We start from the raw sequence: 16,781 nt of genomic DNA on the forward strand, positions 1-16,781 counted from the left end.
TTCTATGATTCTATGATTCTAATACCTTAGCCATTTGTATTTTGTTCCCAGTAGTACTCCACAGTTACCAAAAATCTGGATAACTGTATCTTTGAAACTTACACATTGGGAGAAACTTAGACATTTATTCTTAAGATCTTCTTGCAAATTGAGAAGAGGATCACATCTCTTATGTTCATTTACAGCAAAGACATTCAGTGTATGAAGCAGAATGATACCTTTGACCACTGGGCTTTTCAAGTTTACCCCATGAACTGTAATTGGACATTGGAAAACAATTTCGTTAGTACAAAGGTCTTCTAGTAAATATATTTCATTAACAGATGACCTTAAAAGAGAGATTTTTGACATGCTTTAAAACTTGCATTCCAAACAGTGAATTTAACAGCAATGTTGTAAAATTAGATAGATTGTATGAGATATTTCCACAGAGTCACCCAAATTCAATATTCAGTGACCTCACAATAATTCTGAATTAGTTCAAGCTATAATTTGTTCATTCAACACAGTAACTGTGGATCAGAGCCCAGACACTGAGATGGGAGATCCTGCACTTCAGGGTCAGATAGCACTCAATCTGCCTCAATTGTGTTTACAAACTATGTCCAGAAAAAAAACCAGAAAGTTATTGTTTGATCCATATCTATGTAACAGTAATATATCTCCAAAAGATTGCAATATTGCATTTTTTTAGTCCCATCAGCCATTGTGCTTTAAGAAACTTTCCAAACTAACTGTTCAAGAGGTAGGGAATAAAAAATTCCATACTAGACGTAGCAATATCATGCACTGTTTAGTTTAAAATAATTGATTTAAATTAAACTTCAAGGATGCTGAAAAACCTTACCTTCTTTGCAGAGGTTGAGATTTTGCTGAATACATTTTTTAGATAGTGTCATGTGGACAGTATGTGCTCATATCAAGTTTCTAAGCTAGGCATTGTTTCCAGCTTCCCTTCTACTGTGTTTCTGGCTGATGAACAAACAAATATTGAAAGTAATACACAGAGGAAAAAAATTACTGAAAAAAAAAAAAAAAAGACATGTTCCATTTGTAGATTTAATTAAGATATCATGTCAATAGAAAAGCACTTAGTCACAGAATAACAATTTCCTGCTGCTGTGTATGCACCAAGCCAAAGCTGCGGAGTTTATTTTCAAAGTAGGAGATACTGGTCCTGCCACAGCTGCCAAGACAAGTGATATTACACCCTTGTAGATAATGCCTGGCATTAGTTTAATAATTTAACCTCATGGAAATCTTGAACTGCTGCTTGACAGAGGAGAGTGTCAGAAGAAAGGTCAGGGCTGTAGTTACTCTTTCCTTGGTGTCAGTTGCTGGCCACTGTCAGACATCACAGCTTAGGTGACTGTCTTTTTAGTCAGACTCATCAGGGTCATTTTGTAGCAGACAAAAATTGCCTGTGTTGCAAGACTCTCAGTGTCAACTCAGCTTTGGATACCTAACTTCACATAAGCCTTTGAAAGCCAACAGGACCTTTTGGAATCTCATTGCTGCTTAGTGTGGGGGGAGGCATTGGAGTTTGTGTCATCTGTCCAGTTTTCTTGCCTGGCACCATTCAGGAGAATTCCAATTTACTTCTAAATGTAATTCAGATGGTGAAGCTGGGGCATTCTCACAGTGTAAAACCACAGCCAAGAAGCTGTACTGCTTGCTATTGGTCCCACCTGGGAAAGAGAAGGAAATTAGAGAAGATGGAGTAGGTAGAGCACTCTGACAGCTCCCCAGGAGGACTATGGTCCTCTGACACCTGTGCAGAGCCTAAACAGGCAAGAAAAGCCTTTTGCAAGATGTATGTAGGACCAGAGTGAAAGGGAGATTTGGGATGCTAAATCCCACCCAAATCATTCTTTCCCCCATTGGTACGTTCAGCTTGGGCTACACACAGCAAAGGCTTTAGACCATCTGACAGATTTTTAGCAAGGAAAGGCCAGCCAGGTTATTTTCAGCAAATAAAAGTGAGTCATTGTTTTGAATTGTAATTTCCAAGGACTATTCAGGACCGATGAATAAATAAATAGGTATTTATGCATTTTATATTGAAAGTCTTCATTCTGCTCTGATTATTGCATGCCAAGTTGTAGCTAAAAAGACAGTATTCTCATCACCCCATCAGGCTACCTAATTTGTTATAACTAAAACCATGATGCAAACAAAGCCAGAAAACACCATGTCCCAAAAACTTTCCCCAGACAGGCGCTATTATTTTTGAAAAATCACATTTCTGACTCTGAGCCTAACACGAAAACAGCTTAAAACTTGACCAGAATCAATACTGAGACTGTAACAGAGAGTGGAGTGTAAACTCAGGCTCCTATTATTGTAACCTCAAATTTTCTCAAATTCCTTCTTGGAAGTCATGCTTGCCCTACTTAGAAAGATACTAAAATACCTCTTATATAACTGCTCAAGAAAAGCTGTACGTAGGGAATAAACTACTGAGCTGACATTCATTTCCTTTCACTCTAGTGTTCTGCAGTATGACATATTTTGCATCAGCTCCACTGTGCAAGGTTCTTCTATCTATCAACTTAAAGAGAAAAGTTTGACATTAAATTTATTTCCTGGATAATATACTGGATGCTTCAGAATTCTACACTGAAGTATGAAGTGATAGTGTCTGTTGAAGCCATCAGTTCTTATTGACAAGTCTGGCTAAATTATCAGGTTGTATGTAATTTTATTTGAGCGTAGGAAAATGAAGGTTATAGCCAAGAGCTTGGTGGGGTTTTCTTTCCTGAGATGATGATTTATTCATTTTGGCTTCAATAGCTATGGTGTCAGGCGTATTTTATATTTTTCCAACTTTGACACTTCAAACATTTGATTTCCCTTTGCAACTTCCAGCCTAAAACATGTTTCCCATTATAGATATTCAAGTGACTGCCTTGCACACACTGACTCATGAGGCTGGTTTTTATTTTCACAAAATATATAACCCTATTTGAATAAAATACAGATGGTGTCCAATACATTAAACACAGCAAATTTGCCATTCCCTCCTTCATCCCCTCTGTGTTCCGTTACCCAGATTTTCTGTGGCTATATGAAATTTTATCAGCCTCAAAAGCTCCAAGAGGACATGGCAATAGAAATTTGATGCCATTCATGTATGGTTTGCTACAATAAATAATGCACATTTTTTAATTACTAGTATTTTTCTGCAAGATTCTGTCTCTGGACCTCTGCTTTAAAGGGAGGTGCATGCCCCATGGAAGGTACTGAACAGCCAGCTTCACATGGTCTTGTGGTAGAGTTTGAATTAAGGGCAATCAACACAGAATATGGCACCAAGCAGCTTTCCTTCCTAGGTGGCAGACGACACAGATTCAGTGGTCTTTTCCAAACAATTCAGAAGGAAAGGAAAAAGGCAATATACTATTAGTAGAGCGAATTAATTGAGTAAATTGGTAAAAACTGATAAAACTAGTTGAAGAAAAATTGCTCTAATTCTGCTGGGAAACTGTAAGTATAGAACATCGTATACATATGCATAAAGCTTAATTGGAATGCACAAGAATCTTTTTAATAAGATTCTATCAGTATCACTAGATGGCATTGGAGGGTGCTTTATCTCATCGTAGGAAAAAGGTAGCTTTTGTCAGCACTCATAGTCATTTTTATTAGGAACACTAGCAGTTGAAGATTTTATTCCAAGCAAGCTGAAGGCATGTTCTATGCAGCTTTGGTGAGGGAATTTCAAATGGAAGCCAGAACCAAGGCTGGCTGAGCAGTCACTGCATTGCTGCCATTTCCCTCTGTCACACACAAGGAGTCCACCATCTCTGAGCTAGGGCTGGAAGACTGACATCCAGAAACAAACTGCAAAGAGTACCACAGAAATGGAGAATTGATATTACGTGGGCTGGGGACTTCAGAGATGTAAGAGTTAATCTGTTGCTGGGATTTAGAGTGGAATTTTTCATACTGTATATTTGGTTTCCCCCCCCCCACACACAGTAAACTATACAAATATTATTTTATAAATGGTATCTGCTTTTCTTACACCTTTATTATGTAGCACTCATGTCCTCTTCCTCTTACTTTTAGAATGAGATGTGTTTGCCATCCTGTGATATTTGTGTTTAGCATCAACATCCATTTCAGAATTACTGCTAATTTTAGTTGCCTAATCTTGACCACTGATTGTTACTGCAAAGAAGCCATGCAGAATCAGATGTACCACAGCTACAGTGGCTTTTGAATCTCAAGGTTATTACTACACTTAAAGAGTTCTCTTTTATTCATACTCTTTAGTAGCTGGTAAAAAGAAGCCAAGAGGAGTTTGTTCCCTTAGGAACACATGATTCTAGGAGCTCAGTCGTTCAGAAATGGACTGCATATCATAATAATTACATGCCATGGAATATATGTTACAATGTAAGACAATAAAATTATGATTTCTTTTCACTCTACCACCTTGACCCACAATCGAAGACATTAAACTTTTCAGTTCTTCAGGTAGACTGTGCAGAGCCTGTTGGCAAATTCAGTGCTATAAGCAACAAAATGAGCTTTATTTTTTGCATCTGTCATATTCTCTCTGCTCAATAGCTGTCTTTTGTCAAAGTTCTACAATTGATCAGAAATCAGAGCCATATACAGATGAAAACTTGACATTTAATTGAAATGTTTCCATTCTTCAAACAGGCTCAAGTCCCCTCTTGGGAGCTAAAGGATGGTAAAACCTGTAGAAAGAGTGGTGTTGAAGCTGATCAACAGCTTGTGTCCAAGGATGAACACCTGCTAGGAAGTCATATAAGGTTTTTAACAGGTCATGAACTCACAAAACCAAGGTCTTGCATATTAAGTACATGCACTTCTACAAGTGCCACTGTTCCCCTGGCCATCAGTTTGTCTGACTAGCTGCTCTGCATTCCTTCTAGTATATTTAAAGAAAGCTGCAAATCATAAATACCAATTTGTACCGTTATCTTCACACATGCCAGGTACTTGTAATATTGAAAACTGGAAATTGTTCTTCATACTTGAAGTCAAAAGAAGAATGTAAGTAAGAATGGCATTATAACTGTTAAACAGCAGGTATAGGACATGTATTCCTTTCCTGAAATTATTTAATTAAATAGTGTGTCTAAAGACATTTTCTGTGCTAAAGCTTCCACCTTTAAAGCAAGGTAACTCTTCATGTTGTTATTGTTTAACTCTCACAGGAACCTACACACATGCTCACATACACATGTGTATATACACTGATTTTCCTGTATATTTTTCTTCCCTTACATAGTCCAAACATTTAGGCCCAAGAGACAGGTTTTATTATAGATACATTAAAATCTAGCAGCCCAATTGTGTTTTGTGTGAACATAAATCAAGGATTAACTGAATGACACTGGTGAAATCAAGCTAAGTAAGGTTGGATTCTGGCTTTATCATTTCAACTAGCCAAGTGTAGTCTTCCTTCTCTGCCTCAGTCGTCTGCTGAAAAATGATGTTTAGCAGTATTTTTTCCTTTAAATACCACAATTTCTAACAAATGTGTTGTTATCCCTCTGGCTTGAAATTCGAGTTTCATGATGAGGGTGGCTCCTACTAAATTATATTTTCCCCCAGTTTGCATGGAGAAATGGGGCACTTATTACACAAAGGCAATTGTCAACTGCACACAGCTACAAAGGGAGGAGATACAACATTTTGTTTCTGTCACATCTGCAAAATGCAATTTTAAAAAGCATCTATGTCAACTTGAAAAAAAAGCTCGTATTTAAGTTGCAAGCAACTTACTCATTAAAACATCAATGCTTCTGTGGTGAAGGAAGGATATGGACCTTACTCTTTTGCTGACTGCATGCCCCAATAGGAGGGACACTGCCATGAACAGGCAGCACACAAACCAGATCTTTCTCTCCAATTCTGAAGTATAGAGGAAGGATCTGAGGCATCTAACAACCAGAAGAATAAAAAGATTGATATATTGACAGTGCAGGATGAAGCAAAGCCAGGAACTAACCAACTCAGAAGCCAGGTGACCAGTCCAATTCCAACCATAGAGCAATTGCCAAAAAACCAGCACCATTATTACACACATAATCCTTCCAGTTGTGGTGGTGTCCTCCCATTGCTGGAAGCTCTGCCTGCAGCAAAGAGCCACAAAACCCTTCCAACAACTGGAAACCCTACATAGTCCATCCACTGCCAGCAGAGCCAGCCTTTATACTGTTAACTTTAGAGGAAGAATACCTGATGTTAATTTTAAAGGCAGGGCACTTGGTGGTGAGTTCCTAATTGGTTTTCACCCAAGGCTGGCCAGGCTCTGAGAGAAAATCAAGAGGAAGATCTTTCCTGCCTGGTTGTGGACACCATCCCCATACCAAACCTGATTCAGGGCTGTGGGTTTAGACCCTACCACTTCACCTACATATTTGGGAAGTCTCAGATGCAGTCAGACCAAGTCAGGCCCATGTGTCTCACTCCTGCTTAAAACTCAGAGAGAGAAAAAAAAATTGTTTTCTTAAAAAAAAAAATCAAACTATTACTTCTCAAAAAAAAACCCCAGAGTATAATTGTAAAGTCTTTATATACTGCCTGTTTTTTACAAATCTTTCTCTTCTGCCTTGAGCCCCATTTTCTTCCTTCTGCAACCAACTGATGAAAATTTCAGTTGAGTCTTTTCAACTCAGATCTGTTTGACTTCTTTCAACACAGTTTCACATTTTGACCAAAAGGTTAGGGATATGTTTCCCTGGAAAAAAACTTGTGAACAGTGTTGCAACTCCATTTTTCCTTTTTTTTCTTTTTTTTTTTTTCTTTTCCTCCCTAGTAGTAGGTTTTAGTTAGTCCTCACAGAAATTAAGTAGTAGGTTTTAGTTAGCCCTCACAGAAAATAACTGCTAAAGCATACACGATAAGGCTCTCCCTACTAAAGTTGGAACATCCCTGTATTCATGTTTCTTCCTGACAAGCAACTAACATGATCTCTGGATGTTCACTATCACATTCCATATGCTTTGAATTACAAGTCCTCTAAATCATTTCCTTAATCTAAGGTATTATCAACAAGAGTGTCTTTTTTGCTCCAAATAGCAACAGTGCATGAAGGTGCAGGGCCTTATAGACATCAACGGGGCCAGCACCAGTAGAAGTGGAATAATGGTGTATGTTTTGCCTCTCCAAATCTCCTTGCAATGCATTCCTCCTGCACGTCCCCAGGTGTCTGTTACAGTGGGAGAGGAGCTGTGCAGGGGAATCCCACTGGGAGCTGCTGGGGCTCTGGTCTCCATAACTATAGCAGACAGAGCCCATGTGCATTGCTGTTTTTCAGGATCCTTGTCTGTGACTGGCTGATTGGTCACTAAATCTACTCCTTTGCTCACCTGCTATGGACACAAGGCTGCATTGATTTATGAGCTGTGATGCAAACTGATAAGGTGAATTTCAGAGGAAAGGACAAAGTCTTCACTGTGCACCTACCATGGTCAGGTCCTGCTCCAAGACAGTGGTCCCCAGTGGTTATCACATACCTGGCAACTGGACAATCTGCCTTCAACCTGAGCTGCAGAAAGAGGCAGGGCAAAGTACATTAGGAATAGCTGTACTGACACGAAACTCCTTTCTCTCATGTTGGAAGAACATCTCTCTGCAAATCTTCACCAGTGTCTTACTGCCCATCCAACCTCCTTCACTCTCTATACAAACTTACCAGAGTTCCTCAGCTGGCATCAGGGTCCACCTGTTTTCAAGCCTTCTCTCAGGGTGAGGAATGCTCATGGTGATATCACTAACTTCATCAGACATTTCTCCTAGATGCAATGTGGTTTGTAACAACCCTTTTCTAGAGCTGAATATATGGGAACTCAGCTTTCCACTCAAAAAGATACATTGAGGTTAGGGAGAAAGCTTTGAGAAATGACCAGAGAGAAAGCAGCAGGCTCAGACAAGATACAGAAAAAAAGAAGACATTTTTATTTTGGTCTAAGCAAAGACCACCCCACTTGGCCTGTCTCCCCTACAACCCTCAGGATGCCAGGCCAGAGGTGATGCTGAAGCAGACTTCACTGCTTGTAGTCTACTCCCAGTGATAGGGCTCATGTCACTCTTTCACCAAACCCCCACAGAGATGCTGGGCAGCTCTCAGAGGTGTTCTGAGCCACAGCCCAGCCAGGGCAATGTGATGCTGGACTGGACCAAACGCTCAGCACAGCTTATCCCAGAGCTGCAGCACCCGCTGCTTCATGCAGCTCTCACTTCTCCAGATGAACCCAACATCCTGTTTAGCACTTCATTTTGTGCACAGGCAACGGGCTTTTCACTGAGGAAATAAGCTCTCCCTGCTCAGTGTGACACACACATAAATAGGTATGCACATGCACACACGTGCATGCATGTGTGCAGGCTCACTCACCTGAAGCCCTGTGGGTGTCTTCTTTCATATTTCTACCTTGTGGCTTGAGAAAGCCAGGAAATGTAAAAAGCAGTCAAAATGTTTGGGGGGGAAAAAACAAATAGAAATGCATTTTCCATAGAAAACATGGAGCAGCTCCCAGGCTGGCTGGCCCATACCTGTCACCCCACTTTGTGCCTTGCTTCCTCCTCCTCCTCCTCTTCTATGGCTTCTCAAAGGTTTCCATACCAGAATCACCAGCCAAGCACTTTGCTGAATCAGACCCACTGCTGCCAAAGTCACTTTCTTCCCACAAATTCAGACTTTTACCAGTGCTTATTACAGCTATTAAATTCACTTATTGTAGCATCATGCCTCTCTTGTTAAGATTTTAATCAGCATTTCCACTGGAAAGCCTTACTCTCAAAGAGTTATAAAACTACCTGCATAAAGTTGATTACTGCTGAAATTTAGAATCCAGCTTCTTGGCTAACACCTACATTTCTTTCTTGCTTACTTGATCTTCGTTTGCAAAAGCTGATGTAAATTGGTTTGGTAAGTTTAGTTCCAGGGACAAACAATTCCTAATTTAAGAGGCATTTATTTCCAGTGCACAGAAACTGATGGAATTAAATTATCCTAAGTTACCTGACTACAGTGCTAAAGAATTAGCATGGGTATCTTTTTGTTTTAAATGTTGCTTTTTTTATTCTACCTAGGAATGTAAGTGAAGAATTTAGCCACTCACATTGTTTTTAAATGCTGAGTATTTTTGGAACGGCACACAGTGCTTAATGGGAAGGCAATCACAGGAGGTTAAAGACTTTCAAAATACATACCAGCACCTCAGTGCCAACAAACAGTATCACTTCAATGAACTGTGCAGTATGTGTTGGCATGATTTATGTAGCAATTTTAAAAGAATCCGTAGTGTTTGTTTATTACCACGGCATGATTGATGGGTTCCTAAGTGTGCAGTGACACAATCAGCTGAGCTGTTACAGCTGGGAGTTTGATAATTTGTGAGTTACACCACGTCACTTCAGCCAATTGCCAGAAGTCATCTGAGTATCACTGACCTCAGAGAAACTGTGGTGAGATGAGACCCACTGCAGACGGTGTCACTGTTGGACCACCTCTCCTGCATGGTCACACTGCTGCCCAGCTCCCCTGGCTCTCCTACTCCCCTGACCCTCCTCGGTAAGGAAATTACACCATTCAGACCAATGAGCAATTCCTTCAGGCTCTACTCTCACCCCTTCCAAATGTTGAAAGACTGGTAGCAGTGTGGCTCAAACCACAGAGTAGGAAAGGCTGCTCAAGCATTGTCTGCTAACAGCCAACTCACTTTGTGACAGGCCACTGCGTAGACAATGCCATCATGTACTCCAGAAACACACCCTCCACTGGGAGCCACTCTGACAACCTCAGCTCCTTCCCAGAAAAGATATCCCAGGCTTAATTTTACATGCAATATATTATGTGTAAGCCTTTTCCAGATTTCCATTTATATGCAACACAAAAAAAATCGAGTATGAAAATAACGGTATTTATATTTTATTTTTTTTTTACAAAAATAAACAATTTGAGAAAACAAAAGCACATTTTTTTTTCCTCACTGTACAAACTACAAAACAGTATGACATTGGTCACTTTAGCATTTACTTCATTGCTTTCACTGAAAGCAAATTCTCTAGACACACCATGCCTGTAAAATGCATTTTATATAGAATTAAGGCTAGCATTCATTTGACATTATTGTCATTTACTTCATTCACTCTAAGAATTAGCAAGCAGTGCCTTCGAAAAACCAAGGATTTGATGATAAAAAATACAAATAACTTCAAGACAGTCATTAAATGAGTACTGTTCCATCAGCTGGATTGCTTTGCCAGTCTGTCAGAGATGTGGCTTCCTGAACAATTCAAACTCGACTCAACAAAAGTCTTAAGCACAGGCTTAATTGTAAGCATATGCTTAGGCCTACCCCTATTCAGCAAAGCACTCGGCACTTGGGCAAGTCCCTACCCTTTCAGGGGGACTATTCATATGCTTATGTGATTTGCTAGACCTGCAAGGTGGCTCTTTTAAACTAAAAATGAAACTTTATGACAAGGTTGGAAGCAAAAATGAAAATTAGCTACAGTCTTGCAATTCTAAAGGTAACCAACTCCTTCCTTTTGACAAACACGCTGGCATTGCATATTTGATAGCTTTAACAAATGCTGATTGTCTTCAGTAATGTTTGCTGTCCAGCTTACAAACTGATAGGCTTCAGTTACTCTGTTGTGATTGTACATTCCCAAATAAATATCAGCGTGGAGGACACAAACTTCCCATAGGAATAGCCAACTTTCTCCCCTGTACACAGGCATACAGGTCAGAAACATTATGCTAACCTTGGTTAGAAAAGCTAGAGCTGCCAGCTCATTTAGAATCAAAATTATACCCTAACAGTGTATCATATCTTGTATTTTGCTTAGGTTTGTTTTTTTTTTTTTTAAAAAAATAAATCACATTTTCAAAATGTTGTTTTATTGCACATTCATCCTGGTCACGCAGGTTATTTCTTTAAAGTTTTGTTTGGCACTCTATAGATTAGAATGAGTAATAGTGCAATTATCTCTCCGGCCACAGCCACCTTCTACATAACAGCTGCCTAGATTTATACACAAACAGTTCTTGTCACTCATGCTACAGACTGAGCCACTTTAGGTGTCAATCTGTCACCTTCACATATGTTATCTTGTCAGGATCAGGCACGATATGATTTGAGGCCATCTTGAAGAAGACAAGCTGCCGACCTGCACCAAAGAGGAAAATAAGGGAGGGGAAGAAAGGAAAAAAAAAGAATTAGAAGTGATAAGCAAAAAGTTGCCTACCTTAAAATACTGACATTTCTCATTCTTCTTCAACTCACGCATTCTTCAGGCAACTGAAGACTGAACTCTGCCTTAACTTCCTCAGTGCAATGTATGTTAAACATGGCTTTCTCTAAAATAGCTCTTGCTGATCACTTTAGAGCTCTGGGTTTTAAAGAAGCTGGAACAAGGTTTCTACTCCTCATACAAAAAAGCACCAGCAAGTGCTAACAGCCTGAGCAGCGTGAGGCACCTGCCATATATACACCCCAGGCCAGTGGGGGCTGAATCTGATGAGGTTTCACTCAGTGGAATTTGTGGGATCAGCAGCACAGTTCTTGTATCTCCCCATGCTTACTGACCTGGCATCTTATTCACATACCTGGCATCCCACGGACCCATGCTGTCATTGCCTTTCCTTGCAGCAGAGGCCAGAGATACCTTCCACAGCTGCCTTCCCTCTCTCTAAATTTCAGAAAATGAAATGCTGTTTACTCCTGGCTGCCTCTCCAGGGGGCTCTCACAACGCTATTCTCTTAAAAAGCATCACATGGCAAACAGGATGCCTCAACCACCGAGCCAATTTCCACGCTGTGGGTTTCAGGGACTCAAGTGCTCATGCATCAGGAATGACAGGGTAAAGGGAACAATAAATAAGACTAGAAATATTGCTACTATGTCTCGTTTACTTTTAATATTGTAAACTGACACAGGAGCTGTTCTAAACGTTCTAGGAATTTCCCTGTGTCATAAAAATGACTTTTTCAGTATTTTAATTCACTTCAATATTCTGCCTATAGATAGTCTGACATGATGACCTAGTAGTCACTGGTTAGCCACAGGCAAGGTTAATATAAATTAGTTTTTTCTACATTCCACAGAAGTCTCTGTTCACATCTCCCAGCCAGAAGCAGAAGAATGGGAGAAAGCTGTAGCAGTACACAGGCTGTAACACTCTGAAACATAGGAACTGTCTAAAGTTTCTACTTGTTCATGATGCTCTCAGAGCTGGGGACCTGCTAGGCAGGTATATAAGCCTGGCTGTGGCGTGTATTTACGTTGCTCAACCAAGCAGAACTAAAGCACCCAACTGCAAACAGGGCTGATTTTGGCTTCAAGGTTAACACATGCTGTGACCACAGATGAACAGATAGCAAGCTGAGCCTCCAAGGCTAAATAACTTACCACACTAAGGTCTGTGGCAGAGCAAGGGAGCAAGAGCTTCAGTCAGCTCGCCCAAGGTGTGGCTAGCATTAGCCCCCCTTCCTCTCAAAGACAGCAGCAGGGGAGCTGATCTGGCCCTAGCAGAAAATGGCAAGTGCAGGCAGGGAAACAGCCCTGCATGTGTGGAGACAACACACAGCAGCCACAGGATGGGAAAGGCCACATGTCCACAACCAGCCACCCCAGGAGAGAAACTCACCCTGACTTCAGCGGGGGTTTTACCTTGGAGGGGTTTTATATTTTATCAAAAAATATGGATTGGGTCCACTCCACCTCACAGGCAGAAACGTGCCTTTTTTTCTGTTCCCTTCAAGGGGGGCAGTGTGCTCAGGAGAACAGAGCCAGCCAACCTGGCTGGGGCTGGCTGTGGGGCACACAGCTCACCTGGCCATGCAGGGAAGGGACAGGAGGTTAGGAGCCAGCTAAAGCATTCAGCTTTCTGAACCTCTCAGCCACTCCAGAGCAGCAGCTACTGGAGATTTTTAGCAGAGATTTGTAACGTTTTTGTTTCTCAGATGGCTCTGGAGTGTTGCTTGAAATAATCACAAGCCTGGTGCAGAAGCAGTGAGCCAGGGACAGATCTCCACTTGATGTCAAGAGGCACCAAGTGCCTGCCTTCAGAGGAACCACACTAGGACTGCCAGGCCCACAGCCCTTTTGGAAAATGTATTTCTCTTTTCAATGAGTGCATTCTGGTAGACAAGAAAATGAGTTCTGGCAGCAAATGATTCTACGATTCAAATGGGATTTTCCCCTTGAAGTTCTATTTCTAATTCTACTTTTACCTGGTTTTAAATCCTCCCTCCTCACTGTCCTTTAGCCAAAGCCCTACTGCTGGAACCACAGTGTTCCCAGCAGCAGCAGGGCATCTCTGATACGAGCCAGGAAGTGCCAGCCAGACACATGGGAACCTGTTTGCTTTTGTGTCAGATTGCAACAGCCATATGGATTGGAAAGACTTATTTAAAGCCAGATGTTGGACCACGTCCTGCACATTTAACTGTGGAAACAGGTCACAAGCTTTTGTTATTGTTTCTGCCTCTGTGTTTTAAAATAAAATTTCAGATCCTGTGGTTTGGAGACCTATGGTCCAAGTGCTGTAGCCCTCTGGTGCCAGCTCCTCTGAGTCTGTCTACAGGTTTCTGCTTCTCCAACAGCAGCCAAAGAGAAGCCCCACCAAAAACTAAACTGCCTCAGATGGAGCTTCAGAAACGATCCCACTTCTAACTGCTGCTGGTGGCTCCCTGAGCCCAGCCTGGCCCACTCCCCAAACTGTATTAAAACACCTAAAGCAGCCAGAATATGTGACTCAGCTGCTGCTTCTGCTCTGCAGTACCCACAACCTACCTGTCCAAGTTGTCTGGTTAGTCAGGACAAAAGCTTTGCACTGGGAGTAGCTGTCACAGATCTCAATGGCTTCATTGATGTCAAACACAGAGAGGAGGCAGCCCTTATGATGGTAAGATGGCCAGCATCTGTAGTTCTCATCAGGAATGAAGGCTTCAGGCACCCGTTTGTACTCTGCAAATAACCAGAGCAAAGCAATCACTTCGAAAGCCCCAGCAAACTGCTTGTTTTTAACAGGCAAGGTTTATTATAAGAGCTTAGGAGCAGGATATGTGACAGAAAAGGTGACAAGCCAGACTGTACCAGCCGTGGTTTACTCTCAAAAGTGTTTATAGCTCTACACCTTACTTTCCTTTCCCTTTCTTCCTTTCTTCTTCTCACCTTCTTCTCCAGAAAGCATCTGTAAATAAACAGTCTGTGCACAAAATGCTCTTCCCCACTGCGTAGGCGAGGCCTTGGTTTTATTAGGAGTTTTACAGGAAGAATGTCCCATTGAATAAACAGCATCCACTTGAATGAACTGACTCACTGTCCTACTTCTCAACAGTGAGTGGGATTGTCAGGGTGAGACCCGACCAGGCGTTCCCAGCCCTCCCTCTCCCTCAGAAGAGCGTGCTATTTTCCTCTGGCTCCTTTAGAGACGAAAGAAAAGACAGGCTTTTAATTAAGCAAATTTTTTTTTTTTTGCTTGCTCAGATTAGCACAAAAGGGGAGTCGCTTGATGGGCCTCTGAAGAGAAAAGGGGGAGGGGGGGGGAAAAAGTTGCGGGAGCATGTCAGCATGGTCCTCGCCCAGCGCCTCCGCGCTGCCCTGCCAATTACTCCTCTCCCTTGGCTGCCGTTCAGTCTCACTTGCCTTTATGAGCTGCCTCTTGTTCTCTGTTCACAGCTCCTCTCACTTTCCCAGCCGCTGACAGGGGTTTCTCTAATGAATGCATCAGCAAATTCAACTCATCATTGATAAACATTTCTATTCAGCGTCCAAACGCATAGATTGATGGTTCCCCCCCATCTCGTCCCCCCACATCCTATTCAAAAAAAATAAGTAACATTTTATATTTCTTCTAATTGTATCTATTATGGAAATCAGAGCTGCTGGCCCTGACTCACAGCCTATTCTTAAGTCACTTTGGTTCAGGCGTTTTCTGCCTGACGCTGCAGACTCAGCGTGGTGATATTTCAGGCAGCACATTGTGCAAACACCACTGAGTCAGAGGCGAGTGCCTCTACTGCTCTAAACTGCCAGTATTTCACCTGGGAAAAGAAGTACACATCCACAACTGCTCACTTCACACCACGCAGCCTGAAATGGTAGGAAGGAAATGCAGCAGATGCCTTTTTTTTCTTAAGCCTGGCTCATTAAAAGCGTCGTAAGAAACATTCACAAACAAGAAGCAAAATCAGAGCTGATCATGCCCCACTTAAATCAAATGTAAAAAAGTTTCTATTAATTTAGAAACTGCAGGAGCACATAGATGAAGGAAAAAAATATAGTTTTCTTTCCAAATAGTCATATCTCCATCAAAAATGCATATGTATTTCTCCTGAAGAAAAGACACATCAAGCTGCTACTGGCTGGATAGGTAAAATCCTTTTTTTAAAAAATTTCTGTATCAGCTGTAGAGTGTAACAATAATTGAATGCAACTGACCAATAGTCTCTGATCTCTGTATGGCAATTGCTGAGTATTGATTTGTACCTCACAGCATCACAATATGTATTTTTATCCATGGAGCCCATCTGGAAGATCCTTGGTTTGAATTACTGTTCAATTTTCTGTGCACAGATATGCCTCTCAATATGCCTATAGCACTTTCTTTCTCTCAACACTGTTCCCAGGACAGCTGTCAGGGGTTATGCTCTTGGCCGATGACGTTCACAGATTTCAAAGGAGCAGCAGTGATTTATGTGACCTGAGGTAAAGTTCTCCTTTCCATTGACTTTTTCAAGGTGATCGAACCTGGTAAATCATTTGGGCAGCTTGGAAACAATTATTGATGGAGCTGGTCTAGCCATAACTGCCACGGTGATGGCAATGCTGTGGCTTGGGGGTGCAAGAAAGGATGAAACTCCTTGTGAGTACTCCACACCAGTACTCAGTACTCGTCATGCAGCAGAGCCCTGTGGCTGTCCCAGCTCTCAGTCACTGCTCCCCAACAATTCCTATGTAAGGAAAGCCACCACCAGCTGCTACTACTCATGGCAACAGGGTAGCATAACAGGTACACAGCAGCAGGACCCACAGGCAAAGAGCATTTTCCTTGGCTGGGAGATCATCAAGTGCCAGGCAGGTGAAAACGCAGCCACTGGAGTCTAAATGAAAGCACAGACAGAGTCACACAGGCTCCACAAAGGCAGCTTCTGGCAGCTTCTGTTGCCAGATTGCTGAATGCCTGCAGTCTGGGGATCTGAGCCTGCTGCCTATACTGCTGGCAAGGAGTTTCCTCCTTGGGATAAGCTGCAAGGCAAACTCTCTTGCATGGCAAGAGCTGCTTGCATGGCAGGCAGTAGAGTCAGCTTCCTGCAAGTGCCTTCCCCCAGAAGCATCTCGATGGGAAGGCAACCATGACAAGCAGAGAGTGGGACATGCAACAGCCTCACATTCTGGCCCAAGTTCCCAAACAAGCCAGGCACTCCAACCACCCCAAGAAGCCAACACAGGCTCTCCTCTTGAACTATTACAGTCAGAACTGATCAGAAATTCATTGCAACACCAGCCAAGTGAGGAAATGACATCTCTCTCCAAAACTCACTTTATCTCGAGCAGAGCAAGGTAGCTGCATCCCCCATTTACATGGCAAAGGTAAATATCCTTGGAATCTCTTGTTTACACAGTGACAAATTAGGGAGCTGACCCCTTAGCCCTTACTTGTACAAGTTGTGGAGAAATGCACTCCTCTCTTGTGAACAAGGAGACTCCTGAAGGTTGCCCCTGCATTGAGATGTGCCCTGGCAATGCAATTAGCCCCAGCCTGCAGGAGAGCTGTGCTT

At 41.9% G+C, this 16,781-nt stretch overlaps 1 protein-coding gene across 1 annotated transcript in view; it reads right to left on the minus strand.

The window, feature by feature from the left end:
* Nucleotides 1-10,561: 10,561 nt before the first annotated feature.
* Nucleotides 10,562-16,781, minus strand: part of PKDCC (protein kinase domain containing, cytoplasmic) — a gene marked incomplete at its 5' end in the record, with an annotated part of 20,680 nt that continues 14,460 nt past the window's right edge. The window contains 2 exons of the mRNA XM_008939147.1: nt 10,562-11,163; nt 13,792-13,965. Coding sequence (XP_008937395.1) covers nt 11,078-11,163; nt 13,792-13,965 — 260 coding nt within the window. The remainder of the gene's footprint in view (nt 11,164-13,791; nt 13,966-16,781) is intronic.

Source organism: Merops nubicus, unplaced genomic scaffold (assembly GCF_000691845.1).
Source record: "Merops nubicus isolate BGI_N331 unplaced genomic scaffold, ASM69184v1 scaffold9084, whole genome shotgun sequence".
Classification (NCBI taxonomy): domain Eukaryota; kingdom Metazoa; phylum Chordata; class Aves; order Coraciiformes; family Meropidae; genus Merops; species Merops nubicus.